The 25361-nt window shown below is 40.4% G+C and overlaps 1 protein-coding gene across 1 annotated transcript in view; it reads left to right on the forward strand.

The window, feature by feature from the left end:
- The first annotated feature begins 994 nt into the window (after nucleotides 1-994).
- The window catches only part of DIAPH2 (diaphanous related formin 2), a 913509-nt gene continuing 889142 nt past the window's right edge, over nucleotides 995-25361 (forward strand). The window contains exon 1 of the mRNA XM_047765864.1: nucleotides 995-1449. Within this exon, the coding sequence (XP_047621820.1) occupies nucleotides 1315-1449 (135 nt within the window). The 5' untranslated portion in view covers nucleotides 995-1314. The remainder of the gene's footprint in view (nucleotides 1450-25361) is intronic.

The raw sequence follows: 25361 nt of genomic DNA on the forward strand, positions 1-25361 counted from the left end.
AGGGGAGAATGGTAAAAGGGTCACGGTCTGAAGATATCTGAATAACAGGCACATGGGCATGTTCATAGATTTGGGACCTAAATTGACTTTTCAGGTAGCTTCTCCAGATTGTACCATGATGGTTCATTCAGGTCTTGCCTGGCCCTGCTAGGCAACTCTGGGCCTCTTCCTGACAACTCTGGGACTAGAGACTAAGAATACCCACAGTGTTTGGTGGTTGCTGTTGCTGCTCAAAAACACCTAGCATTTGTCTAGATTTACATTTTCAACAAATGATCTTTGACACACATGATCTTACTCCGCGAAACAACTTTAAACCTGAAGTGTTTCGGGAAACTTAAAAAATAGTACTCAATCCAATTGTTAGCTCTCCATAGGTGCTTTGGCTAGAGAGCCTTACATCCCCTAGGGATTAAGCAGTGGGCGTCAGCTGCCTCTACCCAGCAGCCTGGGAATAAAGGAACGACTGTATTTCTTTGGTCGCAACGCAATCATGGCAACAGAAAGCACCCACTCTTTCCACTTTGACCCGTGCAGTCTGTCTAGGCAATTAATCAGCGCTCCCTGTGGCGGTTTTCCTACAGGACGCCGGTTGCCTTGCCAATCAACCCCTCCCACAGAATGGAGCGCAACCAAACCACCTGGCAAGGCCTCGGTCGGCCAGGGAAGGTGCTCAGGCCTACACGAGTGGAAGCGGACACTAAGAGAGACGGGCCCGTGAAATCCACACGGGAATCCTCTCGGGCCTCAGTGTCCCCATCTCTGAAATGGGCTACACCTTCTCCCTCTCGGCTAGTTCCCTCCCATTTCACATTAGGCCCCTAGGAAGGGAAATCAGTGCTTAACCGCAGCTTAAACTCCTCTCGTTTGGCTGCCTTCGCTGCGCCGGGCATGCTCAGTAGCCCGACCCGCTCGGCAGCGGGAGTAGGAAGTAGCTTTCCGCGCCCGGGCGGCGGACTGCGGGCACTTTGATGAATCACGTGTGTGGAGGCCCTCTTAAAGAGATAGGCACCTACTTTCCCTCCACCCTAAACACCGCCCTGAGGGCGGCGGCGGCGGCGACCGGGATAATTGCAGCCGCTCAGGGGCAGGGCTTGCCCCAGCGCAGAATAGTGGCAACGGCGTGTCGCGTCGGGGGTGCCTGGGAGCCGGGAGCCTCAGGGACGTGAGATCGGCAGCTCCCCAGGCGGACCCACTCTCCCTCCCGGAAAGAGGTGCTGCCGAATCTGCGCGGGGCAGCTGGACCGCCCCGAGGGGCTTCCTCAGTGGAGGAGAGGTGGGGTTCCAGGGCACAGGTGACAGGGCCGGAGAAAGATGGAGCAGCCCGGGGCGGCGGCGGCGGCGGGCGCGGGAGGCGGCGGCGAGGAACCCAGTGGGGGCCGAAGCAACAAGCGGAGCGCGGGGAACCGGGCCGCCAACGAAGAGGAAACGAAAAACAAACCAAAATTGGTGAGTGCTCCCGCAGCCCCCGCCGTTCTTGGGGACAGCGAGAGCCCCGGGATCCTCCTGCCATTGAACACAGGGGGACCCGGGGCCCCCTCCCAAGGGTGACCGCGACCTCGCTGTGCAACTCGGGGAGCCGTGAAAGCAGCGGCCAAGCCGAGGCGCGGAGACGGCGTGGGGGCGGAAGAGCACCCCCTTTCCACTTAATCCCTTTCTCCCTCTTGGCAGCCCGAGAGGCAGTGCGGGAAGGAGGAAGGCCCCACCCCAACTTGGGGAGACCCTGAGTACTGGGTAGGGTCTGTTGTTTGTCTAACTTGCGGCCACCAACCTTTTTTGCGGGATTCCACTCCCGTTCCACCCTTGTCAGTTGCTGGGCTTTACCTCTTAACGCTTAGGGCCCGGGCAGGGAAACCTCTCTTAGTCTCAGTACTTGGAAGCCCACCCACAGACTTACAAAAAAACAAACAAACAAAAAAACACCCCAGACCAATCAACTAACCAACCCCTCCAAACAATAACAACAAAACCACACAACGTAGGCCCCCACTCTTTTACTGGACCAGAAATCTAAGAAAGAGCCGCCTACGTGACTTTTTTTTTTTACCCCTCCCTTGCCTCTCCATGTGCTCTCCCAAGAAACATTTCTTTGGAAGAGTGGGGGGAATGTGGGCGTTGGAGGCTGCTGAGGTGCCACCAGCTGTCGTGTGTGTAATAGGCAGAGTCTAAGTACTTGCACTTAGTTGATTGAGAACGCTCAAAAAGCGGCAGGCAGACTGCACAAATCTCCCTGTCCTGAGAGTGTGTGAACCAGTGGGAGCAGTCCATTTCCTGCCACTGACTTCATGTGCAGAGGAATGAAATCTATGGGGCCTGGTATTAGATTGGGAAATACTGGAGTTTCTTCAACTCATCAGTAAAAACGGTTCCTCTTTTTTTTTTTTTCTTCAGTTTATAGGAAAACAGTTTAATAATAGTGAAACCTAAAAACTGGTGAAATTAATAAAGCATATTAGCTAAAGACTGTTTCTGCCAACCCTTAGCCGATAGAGGCAGACATTTATCAATAAACTTTCTAATTCGGGTAGCATGAAGGCAGATGGTTTTCCTGAACAATTTCAGCTAATACAACTTCAATGTGAAGTTTCTTATTTGAGGTCTGAAGCACAAGCCACGTGTTGCATATCTAGTTTTCAGTTTTAACCGGCAGCTTGATTCTAAGGAGGAAGGAGGCAGTGACGTATAACTAAAGCCCTTATGGCATCTGGCCATTTGGTATGTACCTGTTGTTCTCATGCCTCCTATTTGCCTTTCAATTATGGATTGTCCATATTGGAAAACAGTGATCGAAGTGTTATGGTTATAGGAAATACGAAGTCTTCTGTTATGTGGAGAGGGACCCGGCGGGTAGAATAAAATAACCAGGTCTAACGTCTCATCAAGTCCACCCTAACTTGAGGCAAATTGAGAATTACTTGATGTAATTCTCACTCCCTCCACCCCCCACCCCCAGGTATTTACAAGTGAAGAAATTGAGTCACAAGTTCTTTGTGAATTGTCTTTGCTGGCAGAGGGTTAATGGTGCTCCTATTGTGAAAACTTCGAAGTTTTGTGAGTGTCACCAGAATTTAATGTGTTTAAGAATTGTGATGTTGTGATTTTGAAATTTATCAATTTGTGGTAGAAGAGTGACCTCGTTTCCTTTTTATTTTCTTTTGGACTCAGTACAAAACTGTGGTTTAAACAGTGAGGAAAAGTTTTAGCGAAAAATTAAAGTGAGCTGATAGTTTCCACAGTTCGATACTTTCAGCAAGAACTTTCCAGTTTTAGGATCTATGCGCTTAAGGAAAAAGCACTCATCTCAGGAATAACACCTTGGTTATATTCTTCCCTTCCATTTGGCCATTTGTCCTGTTTCATCTTTTATGCTTTGACAAGGTAACTAGATAGTTATGAGATGGTATCACTTTCAGTGCCTAGCTTGGTATAGCAGAACAAGAGTTTGAATCCAAGGGTTTAATATCAATAGGGACTTTTTTGCTCAAAATAACTTTTAAGCCATACGTTATTTTACAAGCAAGTATGTCAGAGTTAACTAAAACAAATTTAGGAAGACATTTCAGCACATTTTTCAGGAAGGAAAGTTGTCTAAATAACAAGACTTGGTAAACTTTTTAAATAAATGCCTTACTCCTTTTGAGTTGTCTTATTGAAGTGGTCTACATGGTCTTCTAAGGCCTTTTAGAGAGGAGTTCATCTGGGCTTCATAAAATATTGCTAGTAAAATACATCTTTACCTAGACAACATTTAATTTTCTGTGTTAATGTTGTTAATCACTGTAGCAGTCCTTAATTATGTTTGTGTAAAGGAGTTGCAGTGGGGGATCATAAAAGAGAGCCATATGGTAGTAGAAATAATTTGTGTAGGTGATTATGGGGGTAAGGGTAAGAGTTCTTAAACTGAAAGTGAAAAATTTGAGTGTATGTAGGTACATTCATTTTTCTGGGCCCCATAGTTTTTATCAGTTTCTCAAAGGAATCTGTCTCCTATAGAAGAATAAGAACTATTGAGTTACCAGAGAGAGAAAAGGAAATGCCAGTTGATTACACTTAAACTGGGAAGAGGGAGAGGTCACCGACAAGAGAGAAGGGAAATAGCATGGATCACACAGGTGGTTGATGTTGAAGATAGTTCATCTGGGAGTAAACAGTTAATTACACACATCTATATGGTATTAGCTAAAATGAAAGTTTCTACTACATAGAAAATTTAACTCAATAACTATGGTGTAGATTCATATAGTGTAAGGCTTGTGATTCAATTGTTTTCATTTAGTTGCTCATTGTTCTGGGAAACTGGAAAAGGAAGGCATGTGTTCTATAGAGAACTGCTTTCATTTATATATACCTTTTAATGAGTATTAGAATTTTTTCAGAGCGACGTCTCATGACTTCAAGGACTTCTGTTTGAGATTAATTAAATCAAAATATAACAAAACTTACTGTTCTTTTCTCCATCTGTGCATCCTCATAATGACTTTTTATTTTGGTTCTTAATGAATGCAACCTTGTTTTGGACTCATCACATTTTGAATAATGCCTTAGCAGTAGAGCTTTGTATTTTATGTAGCTATCCGTTTAGGCCCAGATTGTAGCATGTCATCAAGCAGCATGAGTCTTAATTAGTAATTTGATGTCAACCATGCAATGTATTTTGTCACCTCAAATAGTACAGAGAGCTCTAGAAGTGTTAATGAAGGATACATCCTAAATCCTACATATTTAACCATGAAGAGAAGCTAGTGTTATGGTAGAACCAGCACCCCTCACACATATACTGTGTTGTACTGTGGCTTAACATTCTTTGATGTTTTTGCATTTTGACTTTGTGTTTCTGTAAAATTCCTGAAGCCTTTGGTTATTTAGAAAACAGTCACATTAGTAACTTGAAGTAACAGAAGTTAATGTTCTGGTTCTTATATAACTTCCTGAATATTTGGTTGTTTGTTTTTAATTGGATAAATCATGTTTGGGTTTTAACTGATAAAGACTGAGCAAATGGGTTCATTTATGCAGCATTACTGAGCAGTTACTACACACTAGGCATTATTCTGAAGGTTGGTGATATAAAGATGCGGTTGTCCAGTGAGGGAGACAGGGAAGTTAATTCACTATTAAAGAGCTGTGTGATAAGGAAGGATGGGAATATGCTTAGGAGGGAGAATGAGAAACTTGACAGGCATCTGAAACTAATTGGCTGCTTGAGTGTGGTAAAGGAAGGCTTAGCATAGTAGGTGACTTTTGCACCAAGAATAAGGCATTAATTGAAGAAGGGGAGGGAAAGGCCTCTAAGGGTGAAAGAACAACATACACAAAGGTAGAGAGAGATGTGGTAGAATGCCCGGTGAGGGAGCTGTGGGTAGATGTTAGTGGCTGAAACAAAGGTTGCATTATGGTGGACCTGCTGGAAAAGAGAAAAGATATGATGGATATTATTATGCCATGTTGGAGTTTCAACTTCTTTCTGAAAGCCACAAACAAGTCATTGAAGCCATTTAAGCAGGAGACTCACCAGATCAGAATTGTGTTTCAGAAAGAAATGTAAGACATTGGAGAACTTCTTGGACAGGGGTGCCAGAGTGGAGGCAGGAAGACAAGTTAGAAGGAGCAGAATGGCATAAGAGTTCCATGTTTAGGGGGTGAGACCTGGATTCTAATTGTAGCACATCGATTCATTCATTTTACTAGCTCGCCCATTTACTGAGCGCGTTTCTCTGCATCTGTTTCCTCCTGCCGCTCCATTGCCTTTCCTTTCTGCTACCCACCCTGCACATCCTCACCAATCTGAATGCCCGCTGTGTTTGTCCTTTATAAATTAAATCCACTTCTCAAGGTCCCACTGGTGCCTCATACTTCTCTCATTCTTTCATGAAACCTTCAGATTACTGAAGGCTTTTCCTTATTCTGAATTCCTAACCATCATGAGTCTGAAAGTTATATGCTGATTTCGTATCTCCAAAAGATTTTAAAGTGCTTATGGGCAAGGATCCAGCTTTAGGCCTGTTCTTGAAAACCTTGCTGACCAGTGTTGCAAAACTATTCAACTCATGATTATTAGCTGGAAGTTCTTTTCCTATAGGCCAGATATTTTGAGAGTGTAAATTGTTGAAAGGAGGCTTTTCAAAAAAGAAATGTGCCATTTTTCTCTCAGGTTCATCTGATGGAGTATACATCCTATTTGTACATTCTTCTGTGTCCTTTCTATAATTTTGAAAGTCAAGAAACTTTTGGGCTGGAAGGTCTCATCCCTCCCTGCCTTGTTGGGTTGGATTCTTGTGATGTTACAGCCTGAACATCCACGTGGAGAACCAGTATCAAAACTGATGATAATCCAAGTAGCATTTTATTGTTATTAGAAGTTATCAGATTATTGGCAAAAGAATACTGAATGGAGGACTTAAGGACCTGGGTCCTAGAACCTTTTCTGTCTTTTATTTGCTTGTGGTCTCTGATGAGCTATTTAATACCAGAGGTTTGAACCCTTGATTACTGTCTGTCAGTCAGAGATAATGCCTGCCTGATTGGCTTCACAAGGTGGTTTAGATAAAGCACAATAATGAATATGAAAGCATATAGGACATTCTGTATTGCTATGCAAATATGGAGCATTATTGTTAACCCCTTACATTACCTGAATCCATTGTATTGTGATTGGATGGTTTCATGGCTTTTTTGCACTTTGATCGTTCTAACATTATTATACAGAATGCCATAACATGGTAATGTGCTGATTGATTCCTTGTTCTCTCCGATTCCATTTGTCTCTGTGGAAGGTGATATATCCTGTCCTTCTGCTAATAATCCTTTCTGTTTAATGAATATAAGGCGTGAGTTTAACTCCCCCCCCCCACTGTAATTTTTGAAAAAGAATCAGGCTATCCTTTTCTTTCCATTTATCAATTTGAGGCATTTAAAGTTTCTGTGAAAAAAATAATCACTAGATATCTATGACACTCTGTCTTGTCAGGCAGCTTACTGCTGTTGTACAAATAAGAAAACTGAGTCACTGATGTGTTAAGGGGTTTGACCTAGAGATAAGTTTAAAAGCTCTCAGTGCTTTTGTCAAAGTTAGCTATAGCACTGAGTCATCATGCTTCAGGGATTCTGAAAGTGAAAAATTATTCAACCTTTTTTTTTTTTTTTTGTTCCTCTTTGGAATGACTATAATTGTAATCCACCGAGATATCACTCTCAATGCCAAGAGCTCTGGCAGTAGCAACATGCCATTGAAGTAAAATCATCTTTTCCAACCTGGTCTCGAAGAACCCTGTAAGTCATAGGATGCTCTGAAAATAGTGCACACATAATATATGCCAATTTACAGGAATCGGCACATTGGACTAAATAAGACTGGGGATCAGTAGCACTATAGGAATTATTATTGAAGACCCAGCTTTCTCCTTTTCCTATATTCAGTCTGCCATGCAGAAGAGACCAGTTCCTTCCATCAGATTTTGGCTGTTTGATACTTTATTTTGCCTCATGACTAGAGAAATGAAGGTGATGGCCAGGTGACTTGACATATAGTTATTTAATTGATATCTAAGTGGGCATCTTGTAGAAGACACTCAAAAGTAATGCATGTAAAGAAAGGTTGAGCTACAGTTTCACATAGCTCTTTATTCAGATTGTAAGTAATAGAAAGAAATCAATTTGTACCAATTTAAAACTTGTTTACCTGATCAGGCTGAATGGGTTTCATTCTAAGTGATTTACTCTGGCTGGATGTTGAACAGACTTTCAACTGAATCCTGATCGTTGCTTGCTTTATGTGAGGTGGCCTGGGGAAAGGGTATGGGTGCCTTTCTCATGAAAGAATGTGGAAAGCAAAATCTTAACTAATCACCATTTACATAGGCTTTGGTTGAATAAAGTTTTTTTCTGTATTGCTTTAGCCAGAGTCAGCTGCATTACTGCCAAATACAGAACAGCAAGTTGGCCTCCAGTCTCTCCTGCCTGGACTCTGTAGCCGTGCCTACTGCAAGTGAGAAGCTTCTTAGTGGCTATTCAGGCAGGCCTAAGTAGGAATCCACTACTTCATTAGGAATGAATTAGTTCTCAAAGCCTAGTGATTCAGTCACCTGACAATTCTGGTGCTCATTCAAGGGAGAAGAGATGTTGGGTATAATCCTTAAAAAAAAAAAAAAATCTGGAGTTCCCCTTGTGACTCAGTGGGTTAAGGATCCAGTGTTTCTGTAAGTTGTGGCCTAGGTGCCTGAGACACAGATGTGGCTCGGATCTGGCGTTGCTGTGGCAAGGCCAGCAGCTGCATCCCCGACTCTAGCCCAGTAACTTCCATATACTGCAGGTGTGGCAGTAAAAAGACAAAAAAAAAACCTTATTTTTTCTTCTGTGATAGATATCCACATGCTTTGGTAAAGATCTACTCAAAATTAGGAGGAATTTTTATCTACCCTTAATTTGTTGGTCTTTTATCTCGCTAAAAGAGCTAAAAACAGTTTTCACTTTTTGTAAAATGAGTAGTTAATAAGGCTTTTTAAACAAAAGGTATGAACATTTTCAACATACTGTAGAGAGGATAGTATAATGAATCACCATTGGGTATTATTATCCATTAACTACATATAGTAGTTATTTTAATTTTCAACATTGGCTTCATCCAGCCTTGGTTTTTTTTTTTCTTGCTAAAGTATTTTAATGCAAATCCCAGATATCTTGTCATTTTACTCCTACATGCTTTAGGGTGCATCTCTAAAAATTACTGACTTTTAGAAAATGTAACCACTATGCCACTGTCACATCTTTAAAAATCATCTAATACTCGATTTTGTAAGCAAACATCCCCAGTTGCCTCAAAAACAGATTTTTAATTTAATATGTGCCTAATTAATGTACATGTCGCCAAGCTCTTTAAACAAATACTGCTTTAAATTAATGGTAAAAATGTCATTTAAAGTTGTTCCACATCAAGTGCTATCATGAAGTATCAGCTCCAATTAAGTTCACTTCTGTCTTTAATTCTGTAGAAACATCTGGAAAGGTTGAGTATACAAATGCAGGGAGACTCCTTAGAGCAGCTGCTATGTGTGTAGAAAAGAGACCAAATTAAGACTTTTGGTTCCCCTCAGTAATTGGGTAATCACTCATTCTTCATTTTGCAATTTGTGAAGTGGTGTAGGGTCATGTGTAATAATTTACCTCCCAGGGAAATGTTGTAGGTAGTTGAACAAAGGAAACATATTCTTGAGTTCTGTAGATAAAGGGTTCATATAGCTCTTGATACGCACACCCATACAAATAAGTTTATGTTACTGGTTCTAGTTTCAATTGCAACACAAGGGCCAATTCCGTACCTGAAGTGTTTTTGGTTTTTTTTAGCCTTTTAAATACATTCCAGGTTGCTGAATGTGGACAGTTGGGTGAGCAAACATTTACAAAGAACTCTGAACTATTAAGTTGCCTTATTTAGGTATTTGTGGGATTAAAATTGAGAACTGGGCTACACTAATGAGGTGATGGGGCTGGGGATGGGTGGAGTGGTGAAGTGTGAGAACTCAACTTGGGCAAAAGGCCCCGACTCAACACAGATTGACTCAAGAAATGGTGTAACCACAACTTTGCAGACAGCAATTTAGTGCTGTTATTCTGCTGGGAGGCAATAGGCATATAATTTCTCACACTTTGTGGACTCAAGTAGGTTTAGACTAGTAGTAAACCATCTCCCCGCCCCCTGCAACTTCTAGGCTGACCATTTACTGACTCAGGTGGGCGATTTTCCTCAAAACAGGATACAGGTGATCGTTGGGGCTGGACAGCTGGCGTTTTTCTCCTTTTGTATCTCTTGAGGGAGAGATAGTGCTGGAGGCGGTTTTCTCTGTGTTTTAAAATCCATCCCTGATAAAATCTCAAATGCTTAGGAGTGTAGTATGCTGGCTGAAGCTGCTTAGGCAGATTCCATATGGAGAAAGCAAGACCTTGTATATAGACTGAACATTTACATTTTGAACTTATATGTGTAATTGAGACCAGGGCCACAGTGTACAGTTGGGCCCTGCTCAAGGGTATGAGACCATAGACGTCACATCGCCAACTAAATCATGTGCCTAGTCGCAAGACTGACTTCTGGGGACCGCATCTTGTTCACACAGAGGTGCCATATGGGCTAGCTACTTACTGTGTGTAAAACCAGGTGGATTTTCTTCTCACACCTGAGAGAAAATTCTGCAAGGCACAGGACTTGGTTTAATGTCTCATTAAGAGTAAGTATTTTCCATTTGTCATTGATGCTGAAAAAAGAATAAAGGTGAAGATGTATGTACTATATTGTCCTAAACCTGGCTTTCAATGATTACAGTCCTCGAATGTAGAGGGCTATGTCCTTGAAGGCCTAGGCTACAGGTTCAAGATGTTGATTACTTTCTCTAACCTAAGGCTCCTCCTCTCTGCCTTCCTTCCAGTAACTTTCTGGACTTTATTATCCCAAAGTGCTTTCACATGGTTACAGATTGTATGGATAAGACTGCACTTTTTGGGAAGTTTCTGTCAGAATTTTAATGTCATTTACATTGCCCATGATATAAGGCAAGAAGCTATCTAAGGATGGGTTAAAATAAATTTGGCAGAAACATGTCCTCTAATAATATGCTTACTGTCTAGTACCTCGCATTACAAAATCAATGTGTTCCAGAAGAGTCAGTGTGTACGTAAAACATTTGTGAGTAGACATAATCTTTCCTTAGGCTGACCTCACAGCTTGTTTTTCATTGGCAGTGCATTAGCTTACATTTTTCCTCCCCTTTGGTTGAGTAGCTAATGGTCTTTAAACAAGCTATTAAAGGGAAGAATAATTTTACAATGTAAAAAAATAAAAATGGCCTGGATTTTATCCATGCTGGTGGTTTGGCTTTTCGTGTATTTGTTTTACTCAAGCAGGGCTAACTCATGTTCTCTGATCTCTAAATTCTCAGGCTTGCTCTGTATATCCTGTGCTTGCTTCATCAAACTGTTTTCACATGGCCTTGTGAATTTCTGAGAGATCCAACTCCTCCGTTTTTATATAAGCTGAGTAGGTCTGAGACCAGATCCTAAACTTGAAGTATCCATATCTCTGTACAAAATGGAATTGAGTCATTAGTTATATTTTAAAGTAGGAGTTGTACAGGGCTCTGGGCCTGATTTTCCATGTTGTTCTATCAGCTCTGTGGTAGCTAATTGTTGATCAAAATGTTGTTACAGATCCCTGCTTTCAACCCCCTCCCTTTCAATAATCTATTATCACTTACATGTTTCTAACCCTGAAGATCAGCTTATTCCTTCTTGTTTTTATTGGCTTTTGTGAATATTATTAATGGTGTATCCTATTACCTGGCCACAGAAATAACATGTAGAATGGTGGCACTGGATGTAAAAGCAATTACTGAATGTGACAGAGATTTATTTAAAAGTGTTTTCTGTCTACACCCATTACCAACCATGTTGCCATAAACTGGTAGAAACTGCATTTTGATCTTAGCACCATGCCTTTGCATTTTCTAGGTGCATCTTATTTTATAGAATCTAAAAGTACTTTATATGCTATTCAGAGTTGAAACAAGCTAAATAGGTTAAATGATCATATCAAGTTGTATTTTTTTAAAAAAGTTAATTTCTGGAAATTTAAACAGGTTATACAGAGAGTAAGCCAGCCACTTTTTAAAATGTAACTCAGGGCAAGTCATTTATTCTCTCTTTGGGTGTCAGTTTATTCTGCGAAATAAGGCAGTTGAAATAAACAGTGTTCAAGGTTCCACTTGGCTCTGTCGTTCTGGAAGTCAAAGGTTATCGAGAGCTGGGGATGGGTGGAGTGGTGAAGCTGCCCTAACATAAAAACATGACATCTGGGTTCTAGTTAGAAAAGTTGGCAGTCATGAAAGATGACTGGTTTAGAGCTGGATGCTAACAAACGAAAATATAGTTAACTCTGCTGTTCTATTTCTGGAGTCTGAGGTAGTCTAGTTCAGTGAAGGGAATGTCAACATTTCTGTAACCAGACATTGTGTGCAGGGCCCTGCTGGGCCATGTGTAGTACTCAAGCCTGCCCAGAACTGATTCTGAATCACCGCCAATATCACCCATGCCGGTTGCTCCTCTAAACGCCTTGTATGTATTTGTTAAGAACTGAGCAGGGTCTAGGATTTTATCCTACTTCCCCACCTCTTGCTGTTCCTGGATTACAGAAGACTCGACTCCCGGGCCAGTGACAGAGATGGTTTATCATTCATTGTGGAAGCAGTGGCCAGGATGTCACCACAACACCCTGGTTCGCTGTGGTCCTGAGTCCCACCAGGTAGACTATGATGGATGCCGACATTGGCAGGCAGTTGCACTGCAGGAGAGGAACACCGAGTTTGGAGGACTTACCACTTTTATGGAAAGTGGAAGAAGTCAAGCCCACTCTTTGGGAAGGGGTGATATTATTACCTCATCATCATGGTCACTTGCAACAAACACAGCCTTGGGAAATGGCCTAACAGGGCCTTTCAGTCTTGGCAAACCTAGCAAGAAGGTGCAGGGGTGCATGGGGACCAATGACGGATTACGCCCCCCCCCCATAGTAGTAACTCATTTGATCCTCCTAACAGTTATTTTGTAGGTGTGGAGAAAGGCTCAGAGCCGATAAGTAACTTGCCCAAGGATATGCAGTGGTGAATTTGGAATTCAAGACCAGCGTGACTCTAAAATCCATGTTTTTAACATTTCCTATACTGCCCAATGTCCTAAACTTCCGAGTAGCTCTAAAATGACCTGACGACCTAGTGGTTCTCTAAACTGGTGATGGGTGGACTTGGATTTGTATTATGCTTATGTCTAATTTAGAAGACAGAGTTCAGGGGCCATTCATTTTAGTGTCACTGGTAATCAAAAGGTAGAATTCTTTGAACCACTGCTGTGAAATAGATATGTGATCATCTACTAGAAAAAAGACGAGGATGAAAGTGATGTGACTGGATTTTAAGGGCGCATGAACATAATTCTTAAAAATGCCAGCCTAGCCTCTATCAAATAATTTCATGGCCAACACAAGGCCTCCTGTACTGTACTACTGTTGTATATTGTATGCAATTCTGTCTCTCTTATTTTGTCTTTTGTATGTTAACTGTGAAGAGAGTAGCTTCTGAACAGGTTACTCTCCAAGCCATACTGTCTACTTCATCTCTTAGTTTCTATCTTTGCCTCCCCACTGTCCTTCTGTTTGTTTGTGAAATTTTGTGTGAAGTAAAACTGCTTTGAGAAAACTAATGCTATCTCTTATACAAGTACACACGATATGCATTGTTTCTTGTTTAGGGGAGTGCCAAGAACCACCTACCTTCTCCTGCTGCTTCCTGTGTCTGCTTTGCCTAAAGACTGGCTGCTAAAGAAGTGCAGAATATTCAGCCAAGTGCTATCTTTTTTATTTAGGCTGCTGAAAGTGTTGTGACAAACTATTTTTGTGTTGATGTGTGACAAGTAATAGAGCCCTAAACTATGGGCTTTGGTGCCAGATAATACGGAAGTGCAGAATGTGATTTGAGTTCTAGTCCCTCAGCCTTAACCATTATCCCTCCCCAAAGAAAATGCGAAACTTTCAAAAAATGCGATGAGTTAAATAGATCATGAGTATACTAGTATCGGCCTAGAATTGGGCTATTTTCATACTTATGCTCACTTATCTCACAAGTTAAAATTTCTAGGTTGGTTCTTTTCATAGAACCATGTACAGTTAAGTATGAAACTAGGAAGTAAAGGGCACCTTAAGAAACGAGGTAAAGGGTACCTTAAGCTTACATAATGATATAAACATACCCAGGACAGCTGTTAATTAAGCAGACTGAGCATTTTTAAAAAAAAAATTCTGTTTTGCAAATATCCGTCTTAATCTGTTCTTTTAAATTCACCTTTCCTCCAAATATATTGGTCCTGATTGGTGATGTCCTTTTGTTTTTGATCTCATCTAAATGCAAAGAGCTTTGTGTTTAAATATATCAGGAAGGATATGGCATTCCTCTGTCCCCCAAGTGTGTTCCTTTTCTTTACAACAGTGGTTCTAGGTATGGGGTACAGTTTTACCTTCCAGGGACACTTGGTAATGTTTAGACGTTTTCGATTATCACAAATAGGGGAGGGTGCTACTGGTATTTCATGAGTAGAGGCCAGGGATGCTGCTGAACATACTTCAGTGTGTGAGACAGCCCCCACTGCAAAGATTTATCCCTCCCCAAATGTCGGTAATGTCAAGGTTGAGAATCTTGCTGTGGATCCTATCACATTTTGTTTATTTAGGGTAAACACATACTGTAGCTCCTTAGCTAAACATCATTCTCCATTGTGTCCTTTCTTCTGTATTGAGACTGGGCCAAATCATCCCTGTCTTCAAGGAAGTGTTATTTATTTCATTGGCTTCCGCCAATTTTGTTTTCATTTCCCTTCCTTTCCATTACTGGATGTATGCTGGACTGGACTGTTTTTAACTTTGCAGTTGTAAGTGACACCCCATCACTTATCTCACTTCTGACCTCGAAAAAAACTATTCATTCTCACCCTAATGAGCTTAAAAGGCTGTTTTTCCCATCTGCTGATTCCTTGAACCCTCAACAAGTTTTTATGCTGATCCCTTTGAACTCATCATCTGTACAGATTTTAGATTCCATGGAATAGTCTTCTCTGGCAGCTTCTGCCTCTGAATGTAGACTGCCAAAAGTAACAGCTTTCCTTGCCTGCCATCCCCCCAAATTTCTCGCTCTACCTGCTCTTCTCCATATCCATTTGCAGGCAGTTGCTTCTTCAGATGCTACCTGAGTGCAGTTGATGACAAACCTCTTTAATTACTCTGACATCTCAGTTCAATACTATATCAGTGTTTGCCGAAAGCCATCTAACATTGGTGCAGGGCCACCAAAATCAGCATCAGGTTGATTGATTGATTTATCTGAGACCCATCTGTAACCTGAAATACTTGATGGCAGTGGATGTTTTAATGTTCTTCCTCTTTGCAGAAAATTAAAATTAACTTGACACCACTCTCCCTTTTTTCTCTCTCTCTCTCACATGCCACACAGTGTTTATCATGATTACATATTCAAGATGAGGTTTACTCTTGCCTTGCTTATCACCAGACTAAAGTACTATAATATTAGTCACTGACTGACGTTTATGATTTCTGTTCCAGTTGGAATCAAGTTTAACTTCCCTGTTTGACCAGTGAAAGTCAGTGACTACTTCCCCCCCCCAACTCATCAGAGGCAAGTTTATTTTCATATTTAGGGTTACTTTTTCTATTTGTCCCTTTATTTAAGTGAAACTATTAATTGTGTTGGTCCATCTGTCTGAACTAACCTCTGGTCCTTTTTTTTTTTTTTTTCTTTCTCAGTGACTTCTGTGTACTTTCCTCTTTTTTTTCATGTAATTCCTTAAAATCTTTTTTTTTTTTGTCTTTTTGCCATTTCTTGGGCCGCTCCTGTGGCATATGGAGGTTCCCAGGCTAGGGGTCTAATCGGAGCTGTAGCCGCCAGCCTACGCCAGAGCCACAGCAACGCGGGATCCGAGCCGCGCCTGCGACCTACACCACAGCTCACAGCAATGCCAGATCGCTAACCCACTGAGCAAGAGCAGGGACGGAACCTGCAACCTCATGGTTCCCAGTCGGATTCGTTAACCACTGCGCCACGACGGGAACTCCCCCCTTAAAATCTTAATTGCTTGGCTGAAAGTAACATGATCAACTCATTCCCATTCAGCTTTCAATTTCCCATAGCGAGCCAGTATTCACATTTGTGCTTATTATAAATGGATGTTATAGTGTATATTCATTCTACACATGTAAAATCCTCATTATGTTTGAGGCATCATGCTGAGGGTAAAAACACAACTGCACATAGGTCGTCGTCTTGAGGAGCTTGTGGCCTAGTGAGAAAAGAGGGACTGACAAGTCTAAAGCAGTAAGTCCTATAATAGATTTGAGCAGAGTGCTTTTGGGAATGCCACCTACTGTGCCTGGTAGGGAGGGGACAGACTTCACTGAGGCCATATTTGATTGAATCTGAGTCTTGGAGAATGAGGAATAATTGGTAAGTTTAAAAGGGAAGACGTTCTTGATAGAGGGTTCATCATGTACACAAGTTTAGAGTTATCTAAAAGCAAGTATTTTTTTTTAAGGGTCATTGATTTAAAAGTGTTATGATCTTGGAGGGAAAAAAGGCTGTGACCGAACTTGCTTTGTAACCCAATATAGATGATCATAGGATGCCTTTTTCACCAACTCAGAAGTGAGACGGAGAGAGGGAGCATTTACTGGGCATCTACAATGTTCCAGGCCTTGTTTGGGGAGCTTTAAGTTACCGTCTTAATTTATATCCTCAATATATTTGCTAGGTATGGTTATTTCCCACATTTTATAAAGAAGGGAAATGAATCTCAGGTTACTTGATTCTGATTCCAAAATACATGCACCCTTCTTAGAAGTACCAGACTATATTTCAATTTTAGAAATGGACTTTAATGTTTTTTCTACTTTATGAAAGTCAACTTCAGTTTTTGTATTTTTATATTTTTCCTCCTATCACAAACCTTATTTAGTTGAATAAAGAAATGCATCTTAACACATTTTATGGTTTAGATTAAGTTAGCTAAGAAAGAATATAGAGCTTGGGGATTTGGTGGGGGTTGTCTGCAAACATCTAACTGAGAGCTGAATACCATTAGCATTACTAACTGAGAATTTGGGCAAGCTACTCCGTTGGAAAAGTTCTAGCTCTAAAATTCTTCTTGTTTAAGACTTCATCTAATTTAAGAAAGCTTTTGGAGAAACCCACTCCAGGACTGTGCTAAGCATTATTAGGGTATGAAAAGAAATTGCCCTGGAGTTCCCATCATGGCTCAGAGGTGACGAACCCGACTGGTATCCATGAGGATGTGGGTTCGATCCCTGGCCTTGTTCACTGGGTTAAGGATCTGGTGTTCTGTGAGCTGTGGTGTAGATTGCAAATGTGGCTTGGATCCCAAGTTGCTGTGGTTGTAGCGTAGGCTGGTAGCTGCAGCTCTGATTGGACTCCTAGACTGGGAACTTAAATATGCGACGAGTGTGGCCCTAAAAAGAAAAAAAAAATTAAAAAGAAATTACCTTGCTCCTGGGAACACAGCTTTGGAGAGTCTGAAGTGTAGAAACCTGTGGTGGGTGGTAGAATGTGCTAAGGGCTACTGCAGAGGTAAAAAGTGCTGGGAGTGTAGGCCCCACTTCATTGAAAGATGGGCAATAGAAGAGCATCTTAAGTCCAGGGAGTTCTTTTTAAACAGTGATGGAGGGTGGAGAAAGGGCATTGCCTAGAACAGGATGCTCCAGGGCCAGGGGGCACTAAGTTGGGGCGAGTTTGAGGACCGATGTGTTAGGCTAGGGAGGTCGAGTGTACCTGTGAGAGCCATGGAGATAGAGCAGGGCCATCCTGGTGAGCACGCAGTGCTTCTTTGAAGGAGTTTGGACTCCATTCTGGAACCCGAGGAGAATATCTAAGCCAGGGAAGTGATGTGCTAGGCCTCACAATCAGACCTTCCTGCAGAACTTTTTATAATTGGAAATATCATGAAGTCTAAAATCTTTTGTCGAAACCCTGTGGTAATTGGTCTGTTTGTAGTGTAAATAGAAAGGCATCTATTAATTGTGCCACCTTTTGACGTGCTTTAATTTGACAGCTTTGAACCTGTGAAATTAAACATGTAGTGTAAATAGCGTGCACTTTGATAACTTACGGTTTTGTAGTGACTTAATTGGCCCTCGGTCCCATCTTACTTCTCTGTAGAGCAGTGATTCTAAGTCTAAAGTTTTTTTTTTTTTTTTTTTTTTTTGCAAATAGATACTGTCTAAAGGTCAGGTAGCTTAGCATACAAGGCTGCTGCTGCTGCTGTCACACTGAAGGTGTTGCATTCATTGTAGGCTGAATTACAGTCCTCAGAATAATCCAAGGGAAGCTGCAAGATCTATGATACAGGGAACCAGGTAAAATTACCCTCACTGAGGTGTTGTCATGATTCACTTGTTTATTTCCCTTTTCACATATGAATCTTCTGTGACAGTGTAAGAAGAGATATATTGCTCCCAACTATGGTAAAGTCATCCTAAGGCCATGATTTGAACTCAAATCCTCTGCTTAGTTTAATTCAGTTAAACAAGTGAGCTTTGTATTAAGAGACACTCTCAACTTAGTTTGATTCCTACAGCTCTTAAAGGTTTTATTACTACAGAGGCCCGAATGGATTTGAGATAGGAGCCAGAGGAATGAAAGTTTGTCCATATACAAAGGATTTCACATATCCAGGGTATCAAAAGTATGTGTTAATCTGTATTCAAATCTAGTTTTTGCAAAAAACTGGTTTTGTTACACATGACTGAAATGGTATCCCTCATCATTGTTTTTATTAATTATTATGTTGATTTGAACTTAAAACTTAAAATATAGGCTTTTAAGGTTTAGCTGCTCCCGTAAAAATGAAGTGGAACTCCCTTTCTGTTATATATGTACCTCTTATTCAGTGTTTTAGTTGAGTTGAGGGCAAAGGTATTTAGGCCAAAGTGGCATGTGTTGTGGTTATTTTCTAATTTCTTGAGTTTAGGGATATTACCCATCATGTGTTTTACTGAAAGAGAATGATTATTTTTTGTGTAGTGGTTTGTAGCTATAGAAACAGGACATTATTTTGCAAGATACAGGCTGGGAAATTTTTCAAGCTCCTTGTTGTATTACAAAATTACTCTGAAAAGACATAGGTCTGTAGGACATGAATCATCCTTTGCTAGACAACTTTCTCATGAGAGATTTGTGATTCTTGCAAAATCCCTCTTGAGCCCTCAAAATATGAAGAACACTACTACCAAAGCAGAGGACAGGAATTCTCTGAGTTATAAATACATGGCCATATGAAAGGCTCTTGGGCAGGGGCTCCCCAGGTATGTTAGACCCAAAAATACTGCCCAGCTTTTTTCCTCCCCGTCCCACTGAGATTGCCTTGGGACTCCACGACCCAATGGCAGTAGGAGTCAGTCTTTGTTTTGTTTCTTTCTCAATGGCCTCCATGAATGTAGTGGTGCTGGAAACAATTTCTATCTCTAGTCTCTCTCCTGCCTGCCCTTTCGTCTGACTTTATGGCCCAAATTTTGGGGCTGATGATAGGTCTGAACTTTTTCCGCTTCCACTCGCCCCCTCCCACTCCCTTGCCTTAAAGTGTGGGACACATTTCCCATAGACATTATTCCCTTACTTGATAAATACTGTAGTGCTGTTCAGTTTCCTAATATTCTATTTAGTGCTGAACAATAGAAAGTTGCGAAATATAGGATTTACAGTATTCAGGAGAATATGACTTGTATACACATCAGTATTTGATTAGCACCATATGAATGGCTGAAGTTTAGAGACAGGAAAGATTAATAATTTGGGCTAAAATAGGCTAGGAACTGACTCACCAGTTACTCCTTCCTCCCCCCACATTCCACATGGGAAAAACGCATTCAGAACAGAAGACTTCACTGTGAGTTCATGGATTATAGTATATTTAATTTTCAGGATTTTCACGTGGACTGGATCAATTAAAATTTTTATTAAAAAAAACCAAATTGTATTTTCAAAGTAGATTTTTTAGTAAACAAAATCTGTTCCTGATTTTTTTAGACCACCTTATATATTTTATGCTAATTATAACTATTGCCATACTATTAATGAAAGATGTCCAGTACATTGAAAACAGTATTTTTTTTTGTCTTTTTAGGGCCGTACCCACAGCATATGGAGGTTCCCAGGCTAGGGGTCAAATTGGAGCTGTAGCTGTTGGCCTACACCACAGTCACAGAAACGCGGGATCCGAGCTGCATATGTGACCTACACCACAGCTCATGGCAACGCCGCATCCTTAACCCTCTGAGCAGGACCAGGGATCAACAGTGTCCTCATGGATGCTAGTCAGATTCGTTTCCACTGAGCCATGACTAGCACTCTGAAAAAAGTAATTTCTTAATCAGTCTAACTGGTTTCATATATTGCTTGAAAATATGTTTATGAGTGAGCACTATTGTTCCAAGTTGAAACAAGTAGGATACTAAGTTGTATTTCCTTGAGACAGCAAATGAGAATAAAGTCTTCTAAATGCATTAGAAATATTGGAGGCTGAGAGTCCAGGGAAGTGATTTTAATTGTAGAGATAAGAAATAAACTGCTAAACCAGGACATTGGTGATAGGGGTGGAGAAAAGGAGGAAGATGAGTATTTAGAACTATCAACCTTGGTGATTGACTGAACTGGGGTAGGATCTGGAAGAGAGAAGGAAGAACAGGCATGGTGGAGTTAGGGAGAGATGAAAGGTAGGAAGATGAGTGTGCTTTTGGACACAGTAACTCTAGGTGATTGTGGGACCTTGTTACTAGGTACTGAGGTAGCTTGTTTTTGGGAGCAGAGCCCCTCCCAAAGAATCTCTTGGGTCTATGAGTTGTGATTGTCTTCAAAAACCTACCTGCTTTCCTAATGCAAGCTGCAAAAAAATATACAAAATCGTGACTAGCAGGAATAGACAGAAAATAGCATATCCTCACCTTAACCTGGGTGCAGGTGTGGCAGGAAGAACCCTCAGGTGGAGGTGTGTTAAAACCCTTGGGGTGTGAAGTTTTTATACAGAGAGTCAAAGATTAGCAAAGGTTGACTTGCTATGGCATATTATAATGACAGTGATTTAATAACAACCACAGCTTTCTTGGAAATGGTAACTTTAGTTTCTTTCTTCTTTGATCTCTGCATTTTAAGTTTTGCTCTGTGAGTATTCTTTAGTCCTGTAGATACTAGGAACATGCTGTATTTCAAAAAGTGTGTGTAAGACATTTTTCTTTTTTCATATCTCTGAGAACGCTGTTTCTTTGGCAACAGGTTATGTAGGGAGGTTAGGTTCCCAGGGTAGCTCCCTTTTTGCAAATTCTACTTAATGTACATTACACATGAACTGTTTTTTGTTTGTTTGTTTGTTTTTCCTTCTTTTTGGCCATGCCCCTTTCTGGGCCAGGGGTTGAACCTGTGCCACAGCAGGGACCCAAGCCACAGCATTGACAACGCTTGGTCCTTAACCTGCTGAGCCAAAAGGGAACTCCCTATTAATAGTATGAGTCCGGGCTCTGGGAGCAGTCATGTGCCATGTAGTATGGGAATGATGAAGAGAGAGTACCTACCTGCTTCTTTTCTAGGTGTAGGGCTGACCATAGGTTGTATCTTGAAATTGACAAAAAGAATGAAAAAAAATTTTTTTTGGTCACCCTGTGGCAGAAATTGGTAAATTTTATCATTGGGATCCCCCAAATCCCTTTCTGTACCCCTTTTCCACATAATGGTGCCCCTCCCTTCAGATGACACCCTTCCTTCTGTGATTCCCCCCTGCCAGATCTTCTATGTTTCTCAGTGTTCCAGAATCTCCTACCTCTTCTTCCTCAGTGCCTCATTTCTGTCATACTTCTCTCTCCTAATTATCAAAATGAACTGTTATGCTAAAATCATTTTTGCAGGTGCTATCATTATTATTTTTAAAAGGTGGTTGTTAAAAACATGAATTGTTTGGCAAAATATCTGGCAGGTACCACAGGAAAGTGAATAAATAAAGTTAGACAATGAAAGGAGGATGTTTTAGGGGAGTGGGTTATTATATAAGCAGCCCTGATTTAAGATTCTCCCTTGGGAATAATCAGCTCTAAGCTATTTCTACTTTTCAAGTCTTGCCTCTATTCCTTTAGGAGCCCATCTCTCTCAGAGCTTCTCTTTATTCATGACTGTTTCTGTGAGAGTAGCAGAGAGACTTCTGGAGTTAAGGGTGTGTAGCCAAAGAGGGGCAAGAAGAATGGCTAAGTTTGAGACTGCTTATATGATCTTTTGAGTTGAAGGGTATTTAACAAGTTGGCTTAATATAAGCAATGATTAATAGTTGTTTTCATCTTTCTTACCTACAAAGGGGGACATGCAGTTTCTAAGCTTAGGCAATTTGATTATTGAGGCAAATGATTAATATCATTAAAAGCATTGGTTTCTGATAATTTATGAAGTACCTTCCGTTTCTGTTAAGTTGTATGCTTACCAAAGTCAGTTTGTTTCCAAACCGATACTGCCAACTGTAATTGCTATTTGATTTACTTAAACATGATGAAATTGATGAAATGTGTGTGGGGAAAAAAAAGAGATACTTTGGTGAAAATTGTCTTTTGCATGAATTGATAAAGCTTCTGAAAAGATTACCCACTGCATTAAGCATAGGTTACGGAGCTGAATGCCTAGGGGAAGATAAAAGTCTAAAAGGATTCCTCTGGCTTTGCAGGTATCTTTAAGTTCTCTCTTCTAAGAAAATGCAAATTGTAAATACATTGAGGCTGTGGTTTATGAAAAGAAGACTGCTTTGAACTGTTGCTAAGGAGCCACTATTAAAAGAAAGGGCCTTAGCTCCGCATGAGAAGATTGATGAAGTATATTTCATGTTTACAAGTTACAATAAAGTGTTGAAGATAATTTTTACTTTTTTGGGGGGGGCCACACCATGGCATGTGGAAGTTCCCAGGCTAGGACCGAACCTGCGCCACATCAGTGACAATGCCAGGTCCTTAACCTGCTGTGCCACCAGGGAACTTAGTATTCTCATTCTTCAAAATGGACTAATTACAAATTAGTTTATTGTAACTTTCTTTCTGTGACAGATGATATTTATTGGATGTGGAAATTTTGTGGAAGTGAAAAATCTGGGAATGATTTTAACATATAGTGATTGAACCCGTGTAATTATAGATATTTTTGAAGAATTTATCCAGGGATAGACTTCTGGAACATTTGTCGTCTAAAGTAGTCTTAAGGGATTCTGTATATTTGTACCTTGACATTTGTCTCAGAATTCCGGCATTTTTAGTAGGATTTTTAGTAGGGAAGTTGCTAAGTGTCATTTACAGGTGAGGTCTGACGGATACTTTGGAACTCTTCGCTTATCCTAACAGTTCTTTTCAAATGCAGATGAACTGTCATTCTACTACCTAGGCTTACTCTGATCTGACTCACCCTTCAGGATAGGATGAAGAAAGCAGTTTGTCCCTAAGGAGTTTGCTGGATTGACTTTTTGTCCCTACTGTATTGGAAAAAAAAAAGTTTAACCACGAACTTTTATGTCTTTTTAATGATTGAATGTATAATAGTCAAGTGGTTAGAATTCATATGCAGAGGTGTATACCATATCACAATTTTTATTGCAAATTGCTGCTTCACTGTCCTGTCTGCCATATTTTTCCTGGTATTTTAAAATGTGAGTTGACTGCTTCTGATGGATGAAAAGGAAATTTTCCATTTTTCTCTTGTTCCTTTATATGGATTAGTGCCCTGGATTTGAAGGGCTAGTGCTAGTGAATCTGAATAACATATATAACATCTCCATGACTCCTCTCTCACTGTGGGGTAGGAGGGAAAATTAGCCATTGGTTAGGAAAATAGTTTTATAATTTCCTCATATGGTAAATGTTTTGTTGATTCAAGATGATTAATTGCTTATGTGTTCCTGTACTCCTTGAATACTTAAATGGGTGAAATATCAGAGAAGTTATATGAGGTTGTGAAGAATGGGTCTGTTTTTAAAAAATTCTTTTTTTTTACCCTTTCAGAAATAACTTGCTTTTTCTTTTAGTCTACTACAGTATTGTTTATCTAGAGCAGTTTTAGATGCAACAGTCTATTCAAATATCGCAATATTTGCTGGCATTTTCTGTTCTTGCACATAATCAAGGTGGACTTTCCATAGAATACAAGCCTATAGTTAAAAAAAAAATAACAAAATTTAAAACCTCAAACTTCTGAATGGACAGCATTCTTGACAAACTAAAGTGATTATTTGGCTAGATATTGAATTCTTAGAATTTTGAACTCTGCTAAATAATCCGGTTTAATACAAAGCAGCTGTAAAATGTTAGAGCTGGGTACTAACTTTGACTCTTCTGCCACACCACTTTTTGGCTACACCACTCACTACTCTGACTCTCCTTTGTTTTCCTTATCTGTCATCTTCTCTATAGTCATTATATACTGTTTGCTTCAATTTTGTTTCTTTTGACTTCCTCAGGCCTGTCAACCTCTTCCCTAACTTTGTTTTTCCAATGTTTTATTCTTTTTATTGTTGCTTCCTTTGTGGGCTTTATTTATGATGTTTTTCATCTTTCCTTTCTAGAATTCTGCCAGCATGGTTTTTATTTCCTTCATTGCTTGCATTTTTTTTTCCCTAAAAGGATCTTTAGTTTTATTGAAATAATACATGCAAATAATTAAGGTCAGTGGTACAGAAAGGTTTGTAATGAATAGTAACCATCTCATGCCCCGTATCTTTCCATCCCTGGTGTTGTTCACCAGTAACAACCCCTTTTTAACTCTTAAACTGTTTTGTCTGGTAGTTTGCTCCTTATCTCCAAGTAATAAGCTTGTACTGCCCTGTCTTACCTTATCTATTTTAGATATTATCTATTGACTTCCTGCTACAATACAAGAGGATTGAGCTCATGCCACCCCTTACTCACCCCATCCTTACCATCACAATACTGCTATCACTGTTTTTAGTTTTTATGGTTTAAGAGTATACCTTCTTTGATCTATTTTTACATGCTCGTGTGTGATTTGAGACGATGAAGAACAACACCTAAGTCCATCCAAATTTTTTTTCCACACTTTTGTTTTTATTTACTTAATACATAGTGTTACTTCTTACTTTTTAGTAAAAACTACTTGCCACTTAATTTTGTCATTTAGCAGACAAATGCCACTACTTAGGTGATAGTTTCTAATAAAGATAGTTTACAGACATCACTGGAAGAGTAAACCAGATGCTTTGGAGTTGGTTTTAGAACATGATAAACTATGATTTGATTGTTTTTTTCTTTTAAATGGCCCCACCCATAGCATATGGAAATTCCTGGGACAAGGATTGAATCCAGGCCACACCTGTAACTTCTGCTGCAGTTGCAGCAACACAGGATCCTTCATAGCCTGCTGCGCTGGCCCAGGGAACCATTCCATGAGCTGCTGCAGTTGAATTCTTTTTTAAAAAATTTTCAAAATTTTAGCAATTATTTCCCCAATATAAGTTTATTTCTACTGTACAGCATGGCGACCCAGCTACACGTGCATGCACACATTCTGTTTTCGCACATTATCATGCTCCATCATAAGTGACCAGACATAGTTCCCAGTGCTACACAGCAGGATCTCATTGCCAATCCATTTCAAAGGCAATAGTTTGCATCCATTAACCCCAAGCTCCCAATCCATCCCACACCCTCCCCCTCCACCTTGGCAAGCACAAGTCAATTCTCCAAGTCCATAATTTTCTTTTCTGTGGAAAGGTTCATTTGTACC

Source organism: Phacochoerus africanus, chromosome X (genome assembly GCF_016906955.1).
Source record: "Phacochoerus africanus isolate WHEZ1 chromosome X, ROS_Pafr_v1, whole genome shotgun sequence".
Classification (NCBI taxonomy): domain Eukaryota; kingdom Metazoa; phylum Chordata; class Mammalia; order Artiodactyla; family Suidae; genus Phacochoerus; species Phacochoerus africanus.